Below are 26,880 nucleotides of genomic sequence, written 5' to 3'. Positions count from 1 at the left end.
GCAGGAAAAAAAGTCACCCAGAAACTGTGGAAACTTACCATATGTCATAAACAAGTTCTCTGCTGTTATTTTAAAAATGAAATTACATTTTGTTGCATCACATGTTGTAATTTAACCACAAAATACTCAGGTTCTTATATGTCACTTTAATTGACGTACGCATTCAGACCAGAAGCCAGACGTTTGGAAGGCGTCGCACGAGTATTTTTTTCTCTCGCCCCGAGTATTTTTTTTGCTTCCCCAAAGCAATTTGGCGCCCCCTCCACTATAGTGTCCTAGGCAATCGCCTAGCTCGCCGGTGCTGACTGTTCATTAGGTACTGCTTTGTCAAAATGAATAGTTTTAATCTTACACAATATCAATGGAATGGCCTTTCATTATTCTACAGTTTTGTGCAGTGTCGGAGAAACTCTAATTACTACCTTCCCCATTAGAGCTTCTAAGCCAATGGTCACCAACCTTTTTGAAACTGAGCGCTACTCCTTGGGTACTGATTAATGCAAAGTGCTGCAGGTGTGATACACACTTCTGAAACAAATTTTCTCAAATGACTTTCATTCAAAAGTTCTATACATTTATGCGAGTTTTCATCCTTCTATTAGAATAATAGCTGTTAACATGTTTAGCCCTTTTAGGGACAGTGGTCACTTCAGTGAATAGCTATTCAAAAGTTGACACTTAAAGGCAATTGACTATTTTTGGTTGTTAAAAAAAACCTAAATATTATCAATAATATATTTTTTAAAGATATTAGTCATTATTGTATTCGTTCATTAATCTTAATGAAAAATACAAACTGAATTAATGGAATTCAATCATTTTTCGAGAGAGCAAGAAAAAAAGTGACATTTGCCATGTGGCAAAATGGATTTTGCCATGTAGCATTTTTTTTTTTTTTTGCCATGTCACATTTTTTTCCATGTGGCAAAATGGATTTGGCCATGTGACATTTTATTTTACCATATACGAAAAAAAATAAATAAATAAATAAAATTATGCCACATACCCAAAAAATGACATACCAAAATCGATTTTGCCACATGGCAAAAAAAATGCCACATGACAAAAAAATGCCACATGGCAAAATCAATTTTGCCACATGGCAAAAAAATGCCACATGGCAAAATTCATTTTGCCACATGGCAAACACCATTATTGGTTCTCAGCCCTGCTGCATTTTTGAGGGGAATTCTAAGTCAGGCTGCTGAGGACAGCTTTGCTTTCGGCCAAGATCGTCATCCATTGAATACGGCACATCCGTTGAGGCCTCTGTTGTACAATTAATGTCTTTAGTCAGGCAAACTAAAACTCCATTCACCATTTTGGCAGTGCTCTCCTGCGTTTCATGGTCCACACCCTCAATGCTTGGGTCTCACTCAGTAGTTGTTGTCGCTTTTGAAAGCTTTGCTTTGAAAACATTGTGTACAGTATATCCATCTTGCTTCTTCTGTTCACAGGTGGTTTTGGCTAAGCAAAGCAAATGACAGTCTCTAAGGTGCTAGTCACATGTTTTGTTCGAAAAATAATTTTGACCCATTATAAAAAATATACATATTTTATCATTTCGTTCATTTTTGTTGTTTGTTTTATTGCTTTACAACTTTTATAGACAACACTTTACCGGCAAAGTCTTAATTTTAAATTCATATATAGGAAAGTCAATTGCATTCAATTACATTTTTGGCCACCGGGGGCCTATGCCCATCTCACTCGGCCCCCCTTTAGTTACATTCCTAGGTAACACCCTAAAGTTTTTTTTTTTTTTTCCCACCATAGTATTTTCTATTTAACTGAATACATGACACAAATGGCCATACACATCCAATGTATTTAAACTGGGAAGACTTGCTGCGAATGCTATTGATTAAGTGTTAATTCGCCCCTCCTAGTTAAAATGAATTGGACGTCTAGTGCCGTCATTGGCAGCCAATGAGTTCAATGAAATAATGAATAATACAGTGCCATCTAAACAGTTATGAATATTGTACTGACTTTAAATTAGAAGATTAGCGTGAACTGAATTACGATCGCAATTTGCTCTTTCCCTAAATTCCTTCGACCTCCTTACCTTGAAAAGCCACTTTTTCGCACAAACTATTTTTCACCAACATAATAATTGGTCTTCGTCGTTAAATGGGATTATTGATTGAAAGCGTATTAATTTGTGTTTGTTTTGTTTGGCAGGTAGAACAATCAGTAACTCTGCAGGCCAGGCTTAGGCGGTCTCCTTTGGGACAAAAACACACGTCAGCTCCTTGTGGTCAACCCCTATGAACACATGACAGGGAAGGAACACAGGCAAAGCATGAAAAAGATATACATTGGCAAAACGGCCTTAAAAGTCCCCCGAAATGGCGGCAAACATCTGAAAAAGAGGTAAGCGTGAATCGCACCGTTTTTGCCACCTGTCCTCATTTTCATCTGTTTGTCCACTCATCCGCCCACAAGGTGTCTCCTCTCTCCATCCAGTCACACTAAAGCATCCTCAGCCAAACTACGAGTCATGTTGCCTCGTCATCCTCTCGCCAGAGTGAGAGCACTCATTAGGTGTGACTCAGCTTCTGCTCAAAGCCTGGGTCACTAATGGGAAAATTTCCCATCCCTAGAGCTACTCTATGTAAGCTAAAGCCATATCAAACAACAAACAGTATATTCCCTCGCCAATTCCTGTTAAAATGAGGTGAAGCGGTTGGGGGCTTGGTGTTAAAAAGCCATCCAGTCACTCGAGACATGCATTGAGTCACGTAAAAGTCTGCTTTGTTGCAAATGTTTTTGAAAATAAATGGACTAATATTGCAACAGCCTGGAGAGTTATAAGTAGCCCCCTACTATTTTAGTTTAGAGAAAACAATAATATTAATGAGTTTTTGTTAAGGGTATAAACATTTGATGCAGGCTCTCGCTGCAAGCAAGATGTTTAATTGTGTCAGAGTAAATATAACAGGCACATCTAAACTAGGGTGTTGCACTACTCAGTTCAATTCAGTTTGAATTAAAGCTGCTTATATAACTGCATTTCTCTTGAGGCACTTTTCATTCAGGACAGCCTAGCTCCACAGTCCTATTTATTTATAAATGCAGATAAATACCCCAAAGGCGTGCAACTAACAACACCCTTCTGATTGGAGTCTACCTTAACTCATATGATTTTCGAGAGAAATAAATAACAGAGATGTCGGGGAGGGCTGGAGGGCATGGAAATTGAGAGAAGATGCAGCATTAGTGAGACACCTGAATGATGTAGGGCTGAACAGAGGCAAATGGTGGGGAGGACTGCGTTATAGGAAATCCCCTACAGCCTACTGTGTCATAACATAAAACATTTTAAAAGGTGTTCACACTTGACAAGTTGGGTTTGCATTACCTGCAACTCCTATCAATTCCAGTGTCCATTTCGCCCCATCACTTATCAACCTATCTTTCCAGCGATGGCAAAGGAGGGTTTGTCATGTGTAAAAGATCTCTTTAGAAATGGGAAATTCGCCTCTTTCAACCAGCTAACAGAGGATTTTGGCCTGTCGCAATCAGATTTTTTCAATGTTCAAGCTCGCAGTTTTGTGAAGGAGAAATTCTCACTTATCATGCCACCTAACACTTGGCTTGACAATTGCTTGGAATTGGACCCCACCATCAGAGGCCCAGACCATTTGGGGGCCCTAAGCAAAATAATGCAAAGGGGCCCATATTTTTGGCCCACCATTTTGTCACAGTGTACTGTGAAACCCATACGTGCAATCCAAGCCATACGTCCATATTTTGTATATTAATCAGATTTTGTTGCACTGCATACTTCAAACTTCTCACCCCAAATTATTGTCAGTACTTACAGTAGACAGCGCCAAACCTTTTTCTAAAAGAGGAAAGAAAGAAGTTAAGAAGAACTTTTATTTTTTTTTAAGCTTGTAATCAAGTATCAAAACTCATAAAAGTCAAATAAAGCAAACTGTAGTAAACAAAATAGAATATAAATTAAACAATTGCCAGTTTGGGGGCCCCCTAGTGGTCAGGGGCCCTAAGCAGCTGCATTGTCTGCGTATAAGCTGGGCCGGCCCTGATCAGAGGCATTGTTTCAACTCTGTATGACAGGATCCAAAGTGCTGCATCTCCATCTTTAACCCATTTGAAACAAAAATTGGAGGAAGAGCTGGGTGAGGAGCTCACTGATCACACATGGCAAACTGCTATCATGTCAATCCTCTCGTCATCTACTGGACTGTCTCGGAAAATTAGAATACACAATATTCTAATTTTTTGAGACAGTCCTGTGTATATATACAGGACTGTCTCAGGAAATTAGAATACACAATATTCTAATTTCCTGAGACAGTCAAATTAGAATATTGTGTATTCTAATTTTCTGAGACAGTCCAGTATTTGTATAAGACATGGACTAATACTGTTTAAGATTCTTCACAGGCCACCAATTTCGAAACCGTATCCAGGTGCTAACCCAGCATGCCCAAGATGTGGTCTCACCCCAGCCAATTTAAGCCCCATGTTTTGGGTGTGCCCAAGGCTGTATGTATTCTGGAGAGAAATTTTCACAACACTGTCATCTCTATGTAAGAAGGACATTGCGCCAAACTGTATAACCGCACAGTTTGGCGAATGTCCCATCAAACATATTAGTTTTCTCACACCAGGCCAGGGCAATAGCTTTTATTACCTTACTTGCGAGGCGCATGATTTTACTAATTAGAAAAAAACTGAGCATCCATCTTTTAAGCGCCTGATGGAAGATGTTATGTCCAATTTTAAACTGGAACACCTAAGACATGTTGTGAACGGCTCTCTCCAGACATAGACAAAAACATGGCAACCATTTTTATCCTTTTTTGAGACCCGATCTAAAACATAGCTCCCTATTATTTAACTAAGCTGCTACAGCCTAACCCCCCCCCCCTTTACCCGTCTGCATTTAGTCTGATTTCCGTATATTGTCTTGTAAACAATGCTGAACTTGTATCCCTCTCGTAAAATATGCTCAGGTGCTGTCCAGCTCTACCTTTCTACATAGCCGATTTGTCCCCTTTGAGTCGTTGGGACTCTGAAATGTCAAACTAAGTAGCCATCTTGTGTATCCCAGACTTTGTATTTGTGTCTTGTCTACCCCCGTCATTGAATGTGTGCACCAAATTCTGTTTCCATGTCTACTTGTGGATGTCGCTCATTCTCCTCACTAACGCACAATGAGTTGCCACAGCAACTGTTTAACAAGTTAAATGATGATTGACGCATGCGTCACTTTGATGCTGAAGCTTTCAGGGATCTGTGCTAAGATGAAACAGAAGCATCTATCAATACTAACTTTAATAAGCAACTCCAGTGCATTACATGAACAACAATGAGGGGTGAGGGATGGAGGGAGGAAGAGTGAGACTACACGATCGGCTTGGGGCAGCTCATCTGTATTTTTCTTTTTTTCAATGGAAAAAACATCCGCGATGGGCTGAAGGCGCGAAGTTTGAAGTGCGAAGTACCAAGGGATCACTGTATTTTAATCATCTCAAAATGGTGTTTGTCTTCGTCAAGTTTTGGTTGACAAAAATTCAAGATTAATTTCGTCTAGTTTGAAAGCGCGAAGTTTGAAGCGCGAAGTAGCGAGGGTTCACTGTATTTTAGTCATCTCAAAATAGTGTTCGTCTTCGTCAAGTTTTGTTTGACGAAAATTCAAGACTAATTTCATCTAGTTTTAGTCAGTTTGCTAAAAATGTTTTCGTCTGTAAAATTTAAACAAAAAAAGATTTCCAACTATTTCAAATAAACATTGACAGATGAGCACATACTGTTGTGTCTACAAGGACGACGCCAACAAAAAAAGTTGTCCTAAAGTTTAAGAAGACGCTCGCCAAGTTACATTTCGTGTGTGATAATCACTCAGCACAGACCTTTGAAGGTTAAACCAAAATTGTAGTCTCTCTGGCCAAGATAATAAAACAAATGTTATCGTGTGTGCAAGTGCAAGAGTGACTGGACACGAATGTGAGTGTGTGTGTGTGTGTGGGGGGGGGGCAGCATGTCATGAGTGACACAACCAGTCACTGCAAGATGCAGGCTAACTACACATAAAATGTCACAATTTTTTAACATGTGACGGAAACTTTTGTGCATTTTCATCTCGCTCTCGTCTTGTCAGACAAAAACCGGCATTTGTATCGTTATGTTTTAGTGTCCCAAAACATGTTTTTTAGCTCATTATCGTCCCGTAATCATCAAAAAAGTGTTCGTTGATGAAATATTTTTGTTATCGTCATCATTGAGGAAAAAAAAACACTGCTTAAGCCTTAGGTGTGCATTCACCAAATTTAGTGCCACCCCTTATACACCGCAATAACATGAACTACAAATACTACAACAATATTTACCGACATTTAAGATGAGTTACCCATTTTAAATAAGAACCAGAGGACCACTATGAGATTGCAGATCTACGCCGAGGCAGCCAAATTTAATTTGGCCCTCTAACCTTTGACCTCATTACCCCAAAATTTAAAGTAACATTTTGTTTGACAGTGGAGTAAGTCCATCATAATTATGACATAACACTGTCATGAGCAGTGTTGTTAATAACGGCGTTACAATATAACGTCGTTACTAACGGCGTTATTTTTTTCAGTAGTGATTAATCTAATCAATTACTTTTTTCCTCTTGGCAACGCCGTTACCGTTACTGAGAATGGAAAGCCGTGCGTTACTATATTGGGTGAATGACGCGAGAAAGGTCTGAGGGAGACGGACTCACCGAGACGACAGAGCAGAGCAGGAGTGGGGAGGAGGCAAAAAAGTTGTGACGCCTAGCGAATGCGATGCTAGGTGGCTCCAATAATACCAGACTGTAGCCGATAGCCTACAAACTACGCCCACATTATATGGTAGATATGTTAGACATCACATAGATATAGAACTACTGTAGATGCGAAATGACAAACATGGCGGCATTAACAACGTGTACAGTATAGTAACTAGATGCGCAATTAACAGCCGCCATCTTAAAGCAGTAGACTTCTTAGGAAGGCTCTGTTGTAGAGAACCTTCCTAGCGAATAAGTGACTTTTTATCTAAAATACTCCTAATCGGCAAAATCTTGACTTGAATCTATCTTTAAATGATGAAACAGTTTTAAAACTTCCACATGACAAAAGTAGACAGAAGGGAATTAATGCAAAAATGGGAGCAATTTTAACAACTTTTAACGGTTGATTCAGGGTAAATGGTAAACTAGGGTAAAGAATTGAGCTAGGGCCAATTGTTCCAAAAACCTTTTAAACTTCACATAGTGTGACCTATTATTTATTTATTTATTTATTTATTTATTTATTTATTTATTTATTTATTTATTGAGGGGAAAAAAAAAACATGAAAATTATCCCCAGTTACTTTGCCAAGTAACTAATTACTCTTACATTCAGGTAACTGAGTTACTAACGCAATTACTTTTTGGGAGAAGTAATTTGTAACTGTAATTAATTACTTTTTAAAAGTAAGATTAACAACACTGGTCATGAGCATTAATGAATGTTTATGACCGATGTCATTAAGTGTCATCCGGCAAATTATGCCACTTTTGAATGAATGTAAAGAAGCGGACTGGACATAATTGAGTTAGTGACATGATTTAACTTAATGACATCTCTCATAAGGATTTGTTTTTGCTCATGACAGTTTCACGTCCAAATTATGATGGTCTAATGCAGGGGTGAAAGTGGCTAGAATTTCCTGCCGGAACTCCCCGACGTGAAGGTCGCCACGGAGCCAGAAATTTTGTTTATTTATTTTCATTTTGGGGGTGTCAAACCTCCTAAAAATACTGAAGTGCAAAGAAAACTGTTTTGGCACAGTTATTTCTATAACATACAAAAACTGATTTTCATTTAAAATGGTATTTTTCAATGATTTGCAAAATAAAAGTCAATCAAACACAGCAATAACCCCAACCTCCATCTCCTAATTTTTATTTTCCCTCATTTAAGAACTACTTAAGAACATAGGATGTATATTACAATTGAAGTTAATGTAAACATTTACTTTTGATTTCTTTTTTTTTAAATAAAGATATAAAAAACATACAATCTGAAAAATAAGTCCAAATGACTTATATTATGCAGAGTAAAATGGAATATATTTTGAAGATTGCGCAAACATTGACTTTTTTAAATCAGAAGGAAATTATTAAGTAGCCTATCATAAATGAACAGATATATCACGAAAGTGCACATTGACAGCTAAGGTGTTCTGAACCTCGCCATCAGAGCAAGTAAAACTAAATATGATAAGCTTCCTCAACTCTTTCCTTGCTCTTAAAGATTTGATCCATTTTCTGTTGCATTGCCCATTTTTTGTTGCATCAATTTTCTCTTTTTTTTTTTTGCTGTTCCACAAAACATGCACATTTGAACCAATCATAGCTAACTATCTCTGCTGATCACATGTCAGTATGTCAGCCAGTTGAACGGATAAATGAGTCCAGGCGTTTTGCTTTGCTGCGTGCTTTCGCACATCGACGTGACTCATCATCGTCAGACTCAGATAACTGCAGCAGCTGGGGAAACCTCCATGCCGTCCGTGGAATGAAATAAATAATAAATATCGGTGGAAACAGATTACGCGACACAAGCACTTTATTATGCTTTTTGTTAACACTTGTGTCGGTAAATCTGATGTTGGTAGATTGTTTTCTTCTTGGAGATGAAATGCATGTGTGGCAGCTTAGCATTTTTTTTTTTTTTTTTGATAACATAGCGTTTTGACAGTTGCCGTCATATTTTTGGAATCAAAGTACCGTGTACCGGAACTGCGTTCCGGCCCTGAATCTTGTACCGGAACTGCGTTCCTGACCGTTCTGGCCCACTTTCACCCCTGGTCTTATGACAGTCTAATGAACCCACTGTCAAAGTGTTACCAAATTGAATAACATCTTCCATTTCATATGACAAACATCGTGCCAGTTTAAAAAAAAAAAAAAAAAAAAGTATCTTTGCTCTTGAATTATTTTGAACACAAACATGGACGAAAAAACAGGCATACACACGGAACCGAATATAAAATCTTTGCTTCTGCTGATTTCACTGACTGGTAGAGGTAAAAATACCACAGCACACAACCAAACAATAATGATGATTTAATTTCAATTAATTCACAAATTGACTTGCACAGACTAAAATATTGGCACATTTTATTCAAGACAAAGGTGATATATTCACAAGAATTCAGAACTCATTCTGTTGTGGAATAAACAACAGGTGCATACATGCTCATTCTTTCCTGAGTTCACTCATGTTCTTATACAGTGCCTTGTAAAAGTATTCGGCCCCCTTGAATCTTGCAACCTTTCGCCACATTTCAGGCTTCAAACATAAAGATATGAAATTTAATTTTTTTGTCAAGAATCAACAACAAGTGGGACACAATCGTGAAGTGGAACAACATTTATTGGATAATTTAAACTTTTTTAACAGATAAAAAACTGAAAAGTGGGGCGTGCAATATTATTCGGCCCCTTTACTTTCAGTGCAGCAAACTCACTCCAGAAGTTCAGTGACGGTCTCTGAATGATCCAATGTTGTCCTAAATGACCGATGATGATAAATAGAATCCAACTGTGTGTAATCAAGTCTCCGTATAAATGCACCTGCTCTGTGATAGTCTCAGGGTTCTGTTTAAAGTGCAGAGAGCATTATGAAAACCAAGGAACACACCAGGCAGGTCCGAGATACTGTTGTGAAGTTTAAAGCTGGATTTGGATACAAAAAGATTTCCCAAGCTTTAAACATCTCAAGGAGCACTGTGCAAGCACTCATATTGAAATGGAAGGAGCATCAGACCACTGCAAATCTACCAAGACCCGGCCGTCCTTCCAAACTTTCTTCTCAAACAAGGAGAAAACTGATCAGAGATGCAGCCAAGAGGCCCATGATTACTCTGGATGAACTGCAGAGATCTACAGCTGAGGTGGGAGAGTCTGTCCATAGGACAACAATCAGTCATACACTGCACAAATCTGGCCTTTATGGAAGAGTGGCAAGAAGAAAGCCATTTCTCAAAGATATCCATAAAAAGTCTCGTTTAAAGCCACCTGGGAGACACACCAAACATGTGGAAGAAGGTGCTCTGGTCAGATGAAACCAAAATTGAACTTTTTGGCCACAATGCAAAACGATATGTTTGGCATAAAAGCAACACAGCTCATCACCCTGAACACACCATCCCCACTGTCAAACATGGTGGTGGCAGCATCATGGTTTGGGCCTGCTTTTCTTCAGCAGGGACAGGGAAGATGGTTAAAAATGACGGGAAGATGGATGCAGTCAAATACAGGAACATTCTGGAAGAAAACCTGTTGGTATCTGCACAAGACCTGAGACTGGGATGGAGATTTATCTTCCAACAGGACAATGATCCAAAACATAAAGCCAAATCTACAATGGAATGGTTAAAAAATAAACGTATCCAGGTGTTAGAATGGCCAAGTCAAAGTCCAGACCTGAATCCAATCGAGAATCTGTGGAAAGAGCTGAAGACTGCTGTTCACAAACACTCTCCATCCAACCTCACTGAGCTCGAGCTGTTTTGCAAGGAAGAATGGGCAAGAATGTCAGTCTCTCGATGTGCAAAACTGATAGAAACATACCCCAAGCGACTTGCAGCTGTAATTGGAGCAAAAGGTGGCGCTACAAAGTATTAACGCAAGGGGGCCGAATAATATTGCACGCCCCACTTTTCAGTTTTTTATTTGTTAAAAAAGTTTCAATTATCCAATAAATTTTGTTCCACTTCACGATTGTGTCCCACTTGTTGTTGATTCTTGACAAAAAATTAAAATTTTATATCTTTATGTTTGAAGCCTGCAATGTGGCGAAAGGTTGCAAGGTTCAAGGGGGCCGAATACTTTTGCAAGGCACTGTATGTCACCTTAATTGACGTACGTAATAAGACAGGAAGTCATTTTGAAAATAATTAATATGATATATTATTATATGTAACATATTGAAATGTATTTGAAATGTAAAAATACGTTCGGGAAGCGCCGCATGAGTATTTTTTATTCCGCCCCGAGAATTTCGTTTTTCCCTCAAAGCAATTTGGCACCCCCTCCACTATAGTGTTCTAGGCAACCGCCTGGCTCGCCACTGCTGACTGTTCATTAGGTACTGCTTTGTCAAAATGAATAATTTTTGTGATATACAATATCAAAGGAATGGCCTTTCATTATTCTATAATTTTGTGCAGTGTTGGTGAAACTCTAATTACTGCCTTCCCCATGAGAGTCTCTAACCCAACGGTCACCAACCTTTTTGATACTGAGAGCTACTCCTGGGGTACTGATTAATGCAAAGTGCCGCATGTGTTATACACACTTCTGAAATAAAGGCAACAGGTGCATACATGGGTTTATTGTACCTTCTGTTGTCTAACTGAAGAGCATTTAATTGTTCGGGCTTTTCACTGTAATGAATGTAGCTGGCAAAAACTATGGTTGAACAAATGGTAATGTATAAAGAAAGAGGTATTATAGAATTTCCTGCAGTACCCGTGCAACCTGGGTGGGAAATACTGCTTTAGAAAACTCTTGTGTAACGGCATCCAATAATGCCATTTAAGTCATCTGTAGTTGAGACTCAATATTTATCAAAAACTTGTCAATAAAATCACAATTAAGAACACCCTACGCGCTGGAAATGGTCTATGTTAACTGTATCAAGGGCGTAGGTTTGCATAGGGACGGTAGGGACATAACACTAGCAACTTTTCGGGGTGCTCAAATTGTCCAATGTGCATTATAAAATGCATTATAAAATGCATTATAGTGGATTATTATTATTATTATTATTAATGACGCATTTAATAACAAATGTTTGCATTTAAATCTGTGGCACTTTTAGTCCCCCATACCACAGAACTTTGAAATTATTAATTCCATATTTAATGGTGTATTTATTTAATTAACTTTGGCACTTTTAGGCAAGGCAAATTTATTTTAAAAGCACAATTTAACACAAGGTAAAAGTGGTTCACATCACATGAAAATAAGCAAGACAATTTTAGTCTCCCATACACTTTGTCCAAATTTCTCTAAAATTGGAGGGGGAGTAAATTTAACTGAAACTAATTCACATTTGGCTGAATACTGAAAATATTTCTAAAACAACAGCCTGGCTAATGATACTGTATAATTTTGCTTTAGCACTAAGTCATATAAGCTCTATGTAAATAAGTCTAAGTGCTTATGCTGTTGAAAAAAATAATCACAACAAACCTCTGTTTTTCTTCACGTCTATGCTGTCTTCTTTCTTTTTCTTCTGACCCCAAGGGCTTTTGTCTTTTCATGACGTTGACTTGTCACCGTAACATCGCTCAATTGCGGAGGCTAAAAATAGCACCTCCAGGTGGCTCGCTGGTCTGCTGGGTGGTGAGACTAGGGTCCATGGTGAAATTATCGCTTCACAGGAAAAAGTGAAACAGGTAGAAGGCACACTAGAAAAATGATTTCATTATTATTTAAAGACTTAATATGAACGATTTTGTTGTTCTTTTGTTTTATTGTTTTGTATAATTTTTTGAATACTGCTTTCATCAAATATTATTTGAATATTTTTCTTGACGCCTTTTTGGACGCTGGTGCGCCCTTAGGCAGTTGCTTGAATTACCTTATAGGCGGCACGGGTCTGCCGAAGCTTTATTAAAGTATGTACTCAGTAATTCTTTAATTAGCATGGTGTCAAGATCATAAATGCTTCCTGCTTTTATCCAAAAGGGGCCATGTAGCGCAATACAACTCTGGCGTCTTGTCTCTGATAGTTTGTGCATTTGATGAAGAAATATCAGCCAAAGAGAAGTGTCGGAAAATCATAAAACAGCTAAGTGCTATTCTGGCTATGTAACTAATATATGTAAATCTTCAGATGGCAGGGTAGTGCAACATAACTGGTTCTTGTCTTCAGTAAGAGTGTAAGGCATTCTTCAATCTTTCTTTGAATAATAAGATAGTAATAATAAACTTTTTGTTTTCTTCAGTGTGGGTCCATGTTGCTCATTATAATTCAATACAAGCCTTGGAACCATCCTCAGAGGAACTCTTTGCGGTTCTTAAAACTATATTAAAAATTCACTATATGAATACATGTCTAAGGAGCATATGTCACCCAGATGACTGTGTTATTGTTTTGGAAGTCTGGGTTTTGTCTCGCAATATGTCACTACCCAGTTGGGTTGCAATTTTATGCTTTTACTGATCCGCGGTAGGCCCCTTGTTAAAACAAACAAACAAAATAAAACATTCAATATTAAATGAATAGGGAAGCAAAGAATGTGAATGTGAACCGATAGAGAAATCTGAGTGATTGGGCCCATTTTTAACATCTGTTAATACAGTGGTATGAAAAAGTATCTGAACCTTTTGGAATGCCTTACAGTTCTGCATAAAATCACCATCAAATGTGATCTGATCTTTGTCAAAATCCCACAGATGAAAAAAACAGTGTCAGCTTTAACTAAAACCACCCAAACATCTAAATGTTTTCATATTTTAATTAGGATAGTATGCAAACAATGACAGAAGGGGGAAAATAAGTAAATGAACCATCACATATAATATTTTGTGGCCCACCCTTTGGCAGCAATAACTTCAACCAGACGCTTCCTGTAGCTGCAGATCACTCCGGCACATCAATCAAGACTAATTTTGGCCCATTCTTCTCTACAATACTGCCGGAGTTCAGTCAGATTCCTGGGATGTCTGGCATTAATCGCTGTCTTTAGGTCATACCACAGCATCTCAATGCGGTTCATGTCTGGACTTAGACTTGACCACTCCAGAACGTGTACGTTGTTCTTCTGAAACAATTCTGAAGTTGATTTAATTCTGTGTTTTGGATCATTGCCTCGTTGCAGCATCCACCCTCTTTTAAATTTCAAATGCCTGACAGACGGCCTCAGCAAAACATCCTGATAAACTTTTGAATTCATTCTTCCATTAATGACTGGAAGTTGTCCAGGCTCTGAGGTAGCAAAACAGCCCGACTCATGATGCTCCCTCCACCATGCTTCACGGTGGGGATGAGGTGTTGATGTTGGTGACCTGTTCCATGTTTCCTCCACACATGATGTTGTGTGTTACTCCAAAACAATTCAACTTTGGTTTCATCAGTCCACAAAATAATTTGCCAAAACATCTGTTGAGTGTCCAAGTGCGTTTTTGTATACATTAAACGAGCAACAATTATTTTTTTTAGACAGCAATGGCTTCCTCCGTGGACTTCTCCTAGGAACACCATTCTTGGCCATAGTTTTATAGTTGATGAGTGCACAGAGATATTGGACTCTGCCAGTGATTTCTGTACTTCTGTATTTCTGATTTCTGACACTCTAGGGTTCTTTTTTTTACCTCTCAGAGTATTCTGTGCTGAACTCTTGGCGTCATTTTTGGTGGACGGCCACTCCTTGGGAAAGAAGAAACAGTGCCAAACTCTCTTTATTTGTTGACAACTTCTCTTCTGTTGATTGATTAACATCCAGACTTTTAGAGATGGTTATATGTCCTTTCCCAGCTTTCTACAAATGAACAAACCTTGATCGCAGGTTTTTCCTTTTTGACCGAGCCATGATGCACACCAGACAATGCTTCTCATCAAGACATTTCTTACCAGGTGTGTGTTTTATAGTGGGCAGGGCAGCTTTAAACCACTTATCATTGATTGGGCACACACCTGAATTAAAATGTTTGGTAAAAATTGATGTTTCAATTGATTTTTAAGTCTCCTTAGGCAGAGGGTTCACTTACTTATTCTTCCCCGTTCTGTCATTGTTTGCATGCTATCCTTATTAAAATATGAAAACCTATAAATGTTTCGGTGGTTTTAGTTAAAGCAGACACTGTTTATTCATCTGTGTGATTTTGACAAAGATCAGATCAGATTTGGTGGTCATTTTATGCAGAAATGTGAGAAATTCCAAAAGGTTCAGATACTTTTTCGTACCACTGTAGATATTCATCTACGTACTGTATATGTAAAGTATGTACTGTGTATATATTTCCCCTTAATACAGTGGGGCAAATAAGTATTTAGTCAACCACTAATTGTGCAAGTTCTGCCACTTGAAAATATTAGACAGGCCTGTAATTGTCAACATGGTTAAACTTCAACCATGAGAGACAGAGTGTGTTTAAAAAAAAAATTTTTTTTAAATCACATTGTTTGATTTTTAAAGAATTTATTTGCAAATCATGGTGGAAAATAAGTATTTGGTCAATACCAAAAGTTCATCTCAATACATTGTTATGTACCCTTTGTTGGCAATAACGGAGGCCAAACGTTTTCTGTAATTCTTCACAAGCTTTTCACACACTGTTGCTGGTATTTTGGCTCATTCCTCCATGCAGATCTCCTCTAGAGCAGTGATGTTTTGGGGCTCTCATTGCGCAACACGGACTTTCAACTCCCTCTGCAGATTTTCTATGGGGTTGAGACCTGGAGACTGGCTATAGCCACTCCAGGACCTTGAAATGCTTCTTACGAAGCCACTCCTTTGTTGCTCTGGCTGTGTGTTTGGGATCATCATCATGCTGAAAGACCCAGCCACGTCTCACCTTCAATGCCCTTGCTGATGGAAGGAGATTTTCACTCAAAATCTCTCGATACATGGCCCCATTCATTCTTTCCTTTACACAGATCAGTCATCCTGGTCCCTTTGCAGAAAAACAGCCCCAAAGCATGATGTTTCAACCCCCATGCTTCACAGTGGGTATGGTGCAATTCAGTATTTAAGTAGTTCTTTTTCCTCCAAACAAGAGAACCTGTGTTTCTATCAAAAAATCTGACCATAACACATTCTCCCAGTCCTCTTCTGGATCATCCAAATGCTCTCTAGCGAACCACAGACGAGCCTGGACGTGTTCTTTCTTCAGCAGGGGGACATGTCTGGCAGTGCAGGATTTGAGTCCCTGGCGGCGCATTGTGTTACTGATAGTAGCCTTTGTTACTGTGGTCCCAGCTCTCTGTAGGTCATTCACTTGGTCCCCCCGTGTGGTTCTGGGATTTTTGCTCCCCGTTCTTGTTGTCATTTTGACGCCACGGGGTGAGGAGGAGGTTGAAAGTCCGTGTTGCCCAATGACAGCCCCATAACATCACTGCTCTAGAGGAGATCTGCATGGAGGAATGGGCGAAAATACCAGCAACAGTGTGTGAAAAGCTTGTGAAGAGTTACAGAAAACGTTTGGCCTCCGTTATTGCCAACAAAGGGTACATAACAAAGTATTGAGATGAACTTTTGTTATAGACCAAATACTTATTTTCCACCATGATTTCCAAATTAATTCTTTAAAAATCAAACAATGAGATTTTCTGTTTTTTTTTTTTTTCTTCATTCTGTCTCTCATGGTTGAGGTTTACCCATGTTGACAATTACAGGCCTCTCTAATATTTTCAAGTGGGAGAACTTGCACAATTAGTGGTTGACTAAATACTTATTTGCCCCACTGTATATGTTCTGCGCATATTTTCAGTATCCCTTTCAAAGAAGCTTATTCAGCAGTTGCCCTCAAACTATTTCACGCAACACCAGAGAAAGTCAAGTAGATCCATTTTATTACATACAGTTTTTATTTTGATCGCCAGACATTTGACAGGTTGTTGTTTTACACCATTGTTCCTGAGCAGACCAGTATGGTTATTGATTTGATTTTTACAAATTTAGTGCAAAATCCTTCAAAAAAGACGGGAAATATGAAAACAGAAGCTTGTTTATCAAGATATTAATACGTGAATCCTGTAGGAATATTACCTGGAGAACATCATGTACAGATTTTAAGAGTTATGGTAGAGAAGGATGTTCTCAACATCCCACCTAATACTGATATGATGTATGTAACACTGATAAAGTGTTGTCCTAGAGGGGAGGTATGTGTTGCCAAAATTTAGTGACTCAACTCACTGCGGTTTAAATGCACCAGTAGGATCTGTGCCTTGGGAGCAGCTTTGTATCCGCATATCTGTCCAGCTGCAGCATATACAGGTTTTTTTCTTCAATGTATGGAGGTGTTCCCATGACTTATTTCTAATCTCAGGGGGGAGAAAATGAGTGAAATAGCAACCTCGCCATCATGAATTTTAATGAGATCTCTCGTAGATGATGCTTCCATTCTGTGACCTGCAAGCACTGAAAAAGAAGCCTCTCCATCTCAAGCCTTTGTTACCTGATGTGGTTATTAGGAAGAAAGGGAGACACGGGAATGAAAGGACATCACATCTCTATTCGTTTGTTATCTGGCCAGAGATAGAATCATTAGCTTCCTTCCTCCCGCTGTCCGTCAATATGGGCTCCATTAAGCCTGGCCACGTGTACTCGGATCCATCGTGATAGCCCACATTTCCCTCATTTCCCACTTACACTTGCCCTTTCATTAGATTGAGGCACCAGTTAACGCATGGACTCTTGCGCTGAATTGATGCTGTTCCCTTCAGGATCGATTCATCTGATGTATTAAAAAGTTTAAAGCTCATATTACAGCACGCTCCAATGTTGATAACTGGGGGGTTTTCACACAGGCTGGCAGGTTTTAATCCCGAACATCAGAAATACTTCCTACAATGTGTCTGCTCATGTCCGCACACCACCATTCTGCTTGTATTAGGGTCTCCCATTCATTGCATCGCTGTCAACAAGATATGTGGACACCATTTAGTTGATACAGAAATGATTTACAATCATAACTTGGTGTGTTTGTGTGTGTGTGCACAGCTCATTGCTAGAGCAAAAAGAAGACCTACGGAAGCGACTTTCCTATACAACACACAAGCTGGAGCTGCTACAGAGTGAGTTTGACGCCACGCGTCAGTACCTTGAGACCGAGCTGCGTCGTGCTCAAGAAGAGCTGGACAAGTTTACCGATAAACTACGCAGGTCAGAGGATACTCACTGGAAGACACATGTGTATGATGTGCAGAATTTTCAACCCCCCTCATGTCCACCTCCCCCAAGGAATCACAAACAAATGCAATGTATATACAGTCGTGGTCAAAAGTTTACATACACTTGTGAAGAACATAATGTCATGGCTCTCTTGAGTTTCCAGTTATTTCTACAACTCTGATTTTTCTCTGATAGAGTGATTGGAACAGATACTTCTTTGTCGCAAAAAACATTCATGAAGTTTGGTTCTTTTATGACTTTATTATGGGTGAACAGAAAAAAGTGATCAAATCTGCTGGGTCAAAAATATACATACAGCAGCGCTAATATTTGGTAACATGTCCCTTGGCCATTTTCTCTTCAATTAGGCGCTTTTGGTAGCCATCCACAAGCTTCTGGCAAGCTTCTGGTTGAAACTTTGACCACTCCTCTTGACAGAATTGGTGCAGTTCAGTTAAATTTGATGGCTTTCTGACATGGACTTGTTTCTTCAGCATTGTCCACAAGTTCTCAATGGGGTTTAAGTCAGGACTTTGGGAAGGCCATTCGAAAACCTTAATTCTAGCCTGATTTAGCCATTCCATTACCACTTTTGATGTGTGTTTGGGGTCATTGTCCTGTTGGAACACCCAACTGCGCCCAAGACCCAATCTTCGTTCTGATGACGTTAGGTTATCTTGAAGAATTTGAAGGTAATCCTCCTTCTTCATTATCCCATTTACTCTCTGTAAAGCACCAGTTCCATTGGCAGCAAAACAGCTCCACAGCATAATACTACCACCACCGTGCTTGACGGTAGGCATGGTGTACTTGGGGTTAAAGGCCTCACCTTTTCTCCTCCAAACATATTGCTGGGCATTGTGGCTAAACAGCTCGATTTTTGTTTCGTCTGACCACAGAACTTTCCTCCAGAAGGTCTTATCTTTGTCCATGTGATCAGTAGCAAACGTCAGTCGAGCCTTAAGGTGCCGCTTTTGGAGCAAGGGCTTCCTTCTTGCACGGCAGCCTCTCAGTCCATGGAGATGCAAAACACACTTGACTGTGGACACTGACACCTGTGTTCCAGCAACTTCTAATTCTTTTGCTTCTTCTACTTTTTGGTGATTCTCGGTTGAATCTTCACCCTCCTGACCAATTTTCTCTCAGCAGAAGGTGATAGCTTGCGTTTTCTTCCTGATCGTGGCAGTGACAAAACAGTGCCATGCACTTTATACTTACAAACAATTGTTTGCACTGTTGCTCTTGGGACCTGCAGCTGCTTTTGAAATGGCTCCAAGTTTCCTGACTTGTTCAAGTCAATGATTCGCTTTTTCAGATCCATGTGTGTATATTTTTGACCCAGCAGATTTGATCACTTTTTCTGTTAACCCATAATAAAGTCATAAAAGAACCAAACTTCATGAATGTTTTTTTGTGACAAAGAAGTATCTGTTCCAATCACTCTATCGGAGAAAAATCAGAGTTGTAGAAATAACTGGAAACTCAAGAGAGCCATGACATTATGTTCTTCACAAGTGTATGTAAACTTTTGACCACAACTGTATACCGTATGTGTATATATTAGGGCTGTCAAAATTATCGCGTTAACGGGCGGTAATTAATTTTTTTAATTAATCAAGTTAAAATATTTGACGCAATTAACGCACATGCCCCGCTCAAACAGATTAAAATGACAGAAGTGTAATGTCTGCTTGTTACTTGCTTTTTGGTGTTTGGCGCCCTCTGCTGGCGCTTGGGTCCAAATGATTTTATGGGCTTCAGCACAATGAGTGAGCATGGTGTAACTATTGACATCAACAATGGCGAGCTGCTTGTTTATTTTTTGATTGAAAACTTTTACAAATTTTAATAAAACGAAAACATTAAGAGGCGTTTTAATATTAAATTTTTAATAACTTGTACTAACATTTATCTTTTAAGAACTACAAGTCTTTCTATCCATGGATCGCTTTAAGAGAATGTTAATAATGTTAATGCCATCTTGTTGATTTATTGTCTTAATAAACAAATACAGTACTTATGTACCATATGTTGAATATATATATCCGTCTTGTGTCTTATCTTTCCATTCCAACAATAATTTACAGAAAAAATATGGCATATTTTATAGATGGTTTGAATTTCGAGTAATTACGACTAATTAATTTTTAAGCTGTAATTAACTCGATGAAAATTTTTAATCGTTTGACAGCCCTAGTATATATATATATATATATATATATATATATATATATACTGTATGTCGGAAAACACAGACAACAGTGAATATGATATAACTAATTTTACATGGCCTAATCCATCTGCTTCCTGTTAAGACCAACATAAGCTAAGTTTTTGTTTGAGCTATTTTTTTTTTTTTAATGCATTCGTAATTTAGTTTATATGTATATTAGCCGTTCTTTGTGGAAATTCGTGTTTTGAACCATTTGTTAAAAGCAGGGTAAAACAAAAACAAAAAAAACTTTTGCTATGTAAGTTACCCAATAGTTCTTTTGGTAGTATTTACAGTATATCCTCATTTACTTTTTTTTTTTTGATCCCGTTTGAGGCCCAGCTCAGGTATTTTTAATTTTTCATGTTCCTTATCCGATTACTCGATTATTCAAACTAATTACTTTATCAATTAATTGCCGACTAAAATAATTGATAGCTGCAGCCCTAATCTAAAACAACAAAAAATGTGCTCCATAGTCTAATGCTTACTAACATGAACAAAAAGGATGAGATTAAGGTTGAATTTTGATAAATTGGTGAAGCAAACTAAGATAAAATGCAACAAGAAGTATGTCATTGTTAACAATAGCATAAAAAGAAATATGACGACTAAAATACCCAGAGAATAAGTATGAGCAGAAATGTAGAACGTTAGCAAATGTGATGTGCATTGCGTATGGCATTATGTATGAGTTAGATTTCACATTTATGAGGGACGCAATAAAAGAACATGTTCTCTCACACAGTAGCACGGTACTGCATTATTCAAAGGAAAGTGGTATGAAAGATTATCAGTTAAACTGTATTCCTATATTCATTACTATTTGGTGCACTTTTTCTTTTAAACTCTCAGTGCAAAACTGCTGTATTTTTCATAAGGCAAACATTAATTTAAAACAGCCGCAGTGATGATGAAATGGTTTCCCACTTTTAAAAAAAAAAAATTAAAAATAAAGTATCAACTATATAAACTTTCAAAATGCAAACAGCAGTGGATCAAAAAAGATGTGAAAATTGAAATAGCTGAATGATCAAATGCGGGGTATATTTTCCTCCAGTTTATTTTTGTCTCCACTTTCGCTACAGTAGGCAGCTCATGCCCGAGTGTATAGATATAAATAGTTTTCTAAACGAGTCACATATCTTGTTCTGGTCTGAGCTACAGTGGTGTGAAAAAGTATCTGAACCTTTTGGAATTTCTCACATTTCTGCATGAAACCACCATCAAATGTGATATAATCTTTGTCAAAAGCACACACAGATGAAAATACAGTGTCTGCTTTAACTGAAACCACCCAAACATTTATAGGTTTTAATTAGGACTGTCAAACGATTAAAATTTTTAATCGAGTTAATGACAGCTTAAAAATTAATTAATCGTAATTAATCGCAATTCAAACCATCTATAAAATATGCCATATTTTTCTGTAAATTATTGTTGGAATGAAAAGATAAGACACAAGACGGATATGTACATTCAACATACGGTACATAAGTAGTGTATTTGTTTATTATAACAATAAATCAACAAGATGGCATTAACATTATTAACATTCTCTTAAAGCGATCCATGGATAGAAAACCAGTCAATTTGCATTGTTTATTGCATCAGCACTGATATGATCTAATTTTCTTTCCTTTCAGAACCACACATATACCCACACATTCCAGTCTTCTTCCACACACATACAAATACATTAACATCTTTCCACGCATGCTCTCATCTGCTCATTGAGTGATTGTCATATCAATTGCCATTGCCTGTTGTGCCTGTTGTCAAGTTGGATTAAAAGTGCCAAAGACCAACTCCATTCTCCGCTCCTTGTGCTCTAACCGACACTCCGAGGCAAATGAGCCATAAACATATTGAACCCAGAACCTCGTACAGTCCATTAGTCAAAATTAGAATCGATAAGGGAATCGATAAAGAATTGAATCGTTAAGCAATATCGATAATGGAACCGGAATTGTTAAAAATCTTATCAATTCCCATCCCTACTCGAGACCATAGACTTATGAAGTCTATGCTAGAGATAAGGTAAAATTAAGTTAATGTAGCGCTAATAAATAAGATTAACGTTACTGTACCTTGCTAACATAACGTTAGCCCTGCGGAGGGCTAGGTTTCTATTAATTATGACGACTGCTGATGCTTGGGTTTCATTAAGGCTTAATTAAACAGTGCTGTAGAGTGATGAGGGAGTAAAATAAAAACATAGTAAAGTAGGGCTGTCAAACGATTAAAAATGTTGATTGAGTTAATTACAGCTTAAAAATTAATCAATCGTAATTAATCGCAATTCAAACCATGTATAAAATATGCCATATTTTTCTGTAAATTATTGTTGGAATGGAAAGATAAGACTCAGGACGGATATATACATTCAACATACAGTACATACTGTAAGAACTGTATTTTTTTTTTATTATAACAATAAATCAACAAGATGGCATTAACATTATTAACATTCCGGTAAAGTGATCCATGGATAGAAAGACTTGTAGTTCTTAAAAGATAAATGTTAGTACAAGTTATAGAAATTTTATATTAAAACCCCTCTTAATGTTTTCGTTTTGTTAAAATTTGTAAAATTTTCAATCAAAAAATAAACTAGTAGCTCGCCATTGTTGATGTCATTACACCATGCTCACTCCCCAAACCCATAAAATCATTTGGACCCAAGCGCTAGCAGAGGGCGCCAAACAACAAAAACAAGTAACAAGCGGACATTACACTGCTGTCATTTTAATCTGAGCGGGGCATGTGCGTTAATTGCGTCAAATATTTTAACGTGATTAATTTAAAAAATTAATTACCGCCCGTTAACGCGATAATTTTGACAGCCCTAGTTTTAATGTATTAATGAGGATAGCATGCAAACAATGACAGAAGATTGGAAAAATAAGTAAGTGAACCCTCTGCCTAAGGAGACTTAAAGAGCAATTGAAACCAATTTTTACCAAACATTTTAAGTCAGGTGTGTCTCCAATCACTGATGAGTGGTTTAAAGCTGCCCTGCCTACTATAAAACACACACCTGGTAAGAAATGTCTTGATGTGAAGCATTGTCTGGTGTGCATCAAAGCTCGGTCAAAAAGGAAAAACCTGTGATCAAGGATTGTTGATTTGTTTAAAGTTGGGCAAGGATCGCAAACCATCTCTAAAAGTCTGGATGTTCATCCATCGGCTAGTTGTCTACAAATGGATAGAGTTTGGCACTGTTGCTTCTCTCCCAAGGAGTGGCCGTCCACCAAAAATGACGCCAAGAGTTCAGCACAGAATACTCAGAGAGGTAAAAAAGAACCCTAGAGTGTCAGCTAAAGACTTACAGAAATCACTGGCACAGTCCAATATCTAGGTGCACAAATCAACTATATGTAAAACTATGGCCAAGAATGGTGTTCATGGGAGGACTCCACGGAGAAAGCCACAGCTGTCTAAAAAATACATTGTTGCTCGATTAATGTTCGCAAAAAGGCACTAGGACACTCAATAGACGTTTTGGCAAAATATTTTGTGGACTGATGAAACCAAACTTAAATTGTTTGGGAGTAACACACAATGTCATGTGTGGAGGAAAATGGAACCGCTCACCAACATCAACAACCTCATCCCCACCGTGAAGCATGGTAGAGGGAGCATTGTAAATCAACTTCAGAATGGTTTCAGAAGAACAAAATACACATTCTGGAGTGGCCAAATTAAACTCCAGACTTGAACCCAAGGGCGTAGGTTTGGTCTCAACATTGGTAGGGACGATATAACAGCATAACCTGCGTCTAAACTTTTTGCTGGGGACAGGACATTAATAAGACCAAACAGATTGGGTGAATGGGGGTCAGGGGTATATTTCTCACAAATATGAACTTAATAATTGATAAGCCAAGTCCAAATGATCAATGTAGAAAAAAAAAAAAAATCTGTATTGATTTATATTAACTTTCATGTGTATCGGATCAGGTGAGACACCGTTCCATTCAAACCTTTGTTTTCAAAAACTACTGAAGAAACATTTTGAAAACAGAAAAAAATCTGGATTTTATTATCAAATTTAAATTGAAATATTTGAACATAACTTAAATTATATTAACATACATAATAAATACAAACTTGAAAATAATCTCTTAACCATCCAAGAGCCGTGATGATGATGAACTATTCAGGAATGAAAAATATAAATATTTGTCTAAAGACCACTCAACATTGGCTGTCTAAATAAAAAAATTGAATATAACTGAAAAAACTTCTTAGTCAGGGTATAACAAAAATAAATCCAAATGGAGCCTTCCTTCAACTAAAACACTACTGCTTTTGTCCACAAGCACAGCCAAACTCAACAAAATATGAAAACTTTTTACCTCGATTATGATTAATGTATCTGAAAAAAAAAATGCCCGCATAGGCGGCAAATAAAAAACTTTTTAAATAAATATAGTAGAAAATGAATAAATAAATGTTAAATAAATTCAAGTCATCAGCCAATCAAACGTGTGTTTGAGGGGGGGGAAATGGACTGGCACATTCAGCAAGTGAGAAGGGGTAAATGTAAGAACATAATGAAAATAAGTCATAATGAAAATAAGTCATTTAATAATGGTAGGGTCAATTATATCCTTACAACAAATAGGAAGACAATCTAAATTACCCATATTACTGAACTCATTATATAATACAAATAAGGTTGCTTAAAAGTTGGTGGGGACAGTTTGAGAATCCTGAAAAGATGATAGTGTTTTGTCCCTACCGTCCCTATGCAAACCTACGCCCTTGCTTGAACGCCATTGAGATGCTTTGCATGACCTAAAGAGCCAAACATTCATGTTAGACATCCCAGGAATCTGACTGAACTATTGCAGTTTTGTTAAGAATGGGCCAAGATTAGTCGTGATCGATGTGCCAGACTGATCTGCAGCTACAGGAAGCGTCTGGTTGAAGTTGTTGCTGCCAAATGGACGGGCGGGGGGTAGGGGGTGGGGGGTGGGGCACAAAATATTAAATGTGATGGGTCACTTACTTATTTTCCCCCTTGTGTCAATATTTGCATACTATCCTCATTAAAATACGAAAACCTATAAATGTTTGGATGGTTTTTGTTTAAGCAGACAGTTTTTTCATCTGTGTGATTTTGACAAAGATCAGATCACATTTGATGGTGACTTTTTGCAGAAATGTGAGAAATTCCAAAAGGTTCAGATACTTTTTCATTCCACTGTATATAGTCTATTGGAGTAATAAAACCTATTTAAAAATTTTGATTCTGACATAACAGACACCAAGAAAGGAACTATGGAGAACACATTTATTCATAAAATTCACTTATTGTACAAGACAAAAAAAAAAAAAAAAATCATAAGGCATGTTTTATGCAAGCTTGTACTACTGTGTATAAATAAAAGAATTTTCTTTGTGTTTTAGGATCCAAAGCAGCTACTCTGCACTGCAGAGGATAAACCAAGATCTAGAGGAAAAGATACACAGAGATGTAAGTGCCTATGCTAGTCATGATTAAACTAAAGTAGAAAGAAAGACAAAGCATCATAGTGGTGCAGCGTGTTTTCCATCCAATTTATTATACTGTAATATAAATGCCCTTCTGTTGGTACCAGTGACATTAATTATGGCTTATTACTATTGGCTGTCCTCCTCCAGACAGTGGAGTGACAGCAACCCCATTGTTCATCTGTGAAACACAGCTCGCCTCATTGGCCAGACTAGAAAAGATGTAATTATGCAGTACGTACACTCGGTATGACCATCAGGGGCTAGTGAACATTCAAGCAAGTTGTTTCATCACATTGCAACATAAGCAAGATAAAAGTGGCCTGAAGCTAAAAAAACGATGAGCAAGTTGTTTTGACTAAAAATAAAAATGGCCATTTTTAAACTGAACTGCATAGAGGAGTATTCGTCAGTTCCCATCCGATAAAAGTCAACAAAAACAACTAGGGAATGAGGCTGTTCACAACTCGCTTTCAAGATGTATGTGATGTTCTCCCTCTGCTCCATCTTTGTGTCTTGTTAGTCGCAGCACCATGATGACGAAAAACGAGCCCTGAGCAGGGAGATCATCGTCTTGAATAACCACTTAATGGAGGCAAAGCTCACCATAGATAAACTTCAAGAGGACAATGTGAGGAGAGACTACCATACACTAATCATTATCATCACGTAATAGTTTACTCATATCCTTTCTAATGACTGGTAATAATCTTTTTCATGTGTGCTGCAGGATGTCTACAGGAAGGATTGTAACCTGGCGGCTCAGCTTCTACAGTGTAACAAGTCACTTTATAGGGATGAGCTCTCTGAGGTGAGCACCCTACCCTCGTATGTTGTTTTTCTTAGAAAAAAAAAGAGTTAGGAAATAGTTAATCAAGTAACAAGACCCGGATTTTTTCTGTTGGGCAAAAAAAAAAAAAAAAAAGAATGCACTGATTTTTACCCTACTCAAACACCAGAACAAAGTGCAATTTTTTTGTCAGGGATATTTCATGCTTTTATTGCTTATTTTTAACGTGAATGTGTTTTTAATGTGAAATGAGCACTTTACGTTAAGTTGCGTTTGGTCAGCCAGTTTTAAAGAGCCAAAAATAGCAAAGAGGGCGTGTCAAACCTAATGATTTTGATTTCAAAGGGAAAGGTTTCATCCAATTGCCTCAAAGAAGTTGCCATAGGAACTAAATTCACTGGATTTACTGGTTTAGAGACGCGAACGCGTCATGTCCTTCAGCAGCATGCTAAGGTGTGAAGGGGTTAATTAT

At 37.9% G+C, this 26,880-nt stretch overlaps 1 protein-coding gene across 5 annotated transcripts in view; it reads left to right on the top strand.

Moving 5' to 3' along the window:
- si:dkey-174m14.3 (uncharacterized protein LOC563117 homolog) overlaps positions 1 to 26,880 on the top strand; it is a 70,377-nt gene that overhangs the window by 34,220 nt on the left and 9,277 nt on the right. For 3 of the 5 annotated variants that reach the window (XM_057823369.1, XM_057823368.1, XM_057823367.1), the window contains 5 exons: positions 2,185 to 2,376; positions 17,734 to 17,895; positions 25,535 to 25,601; positions 26,142 to 26,249; positions 26,349 to 26,429. In XM_057823369.1, coding sequence (XP_057679352.1) covers positions 2,279 to 2,376; positions 17,734 to 17,895; positions 25,535 to 25,601; positions 26,142 to 26,249; positions 26,349 to 26,429 — 516 coding nt within the window. In that variant the 5' untranslated portion in view covers positions 2,185 to 2,278. The remainder of the gene's footprint in view (positions 1 to 2,184; positions 2,377 to 17,733; positions 17,896 to 25,534; positions 25,602 to 26,141; positions 26,250 to 26,348; positions 26,430 to 26,880) is intronic. The other 2 variants (XM_057823366.1, XM_057823371.1) reach the window with 1 other exon arrangement.

The sequence above is a fragment of the Corythoichthys intestinalis genome, chromosome 19 (assembly GCF_030265065.1).
Source record: "Corythoichthys intestinalis isolate RoL2023-P3 chromosome 19, ASM3026506v1, whole genome shotgun sequence".
NCBI classification, from domain to species: Eukaryota; Metazoa; Chordata; class Actinopteri; order Syngnathiformes; family Syngnathidae; genus Corythoichthys; species Corythoichthys intestinalis.
Note: the sequence above shows the minus strand (reverse complement) of the source record. Positions and strands in the feature narration are given on the sequence as shown.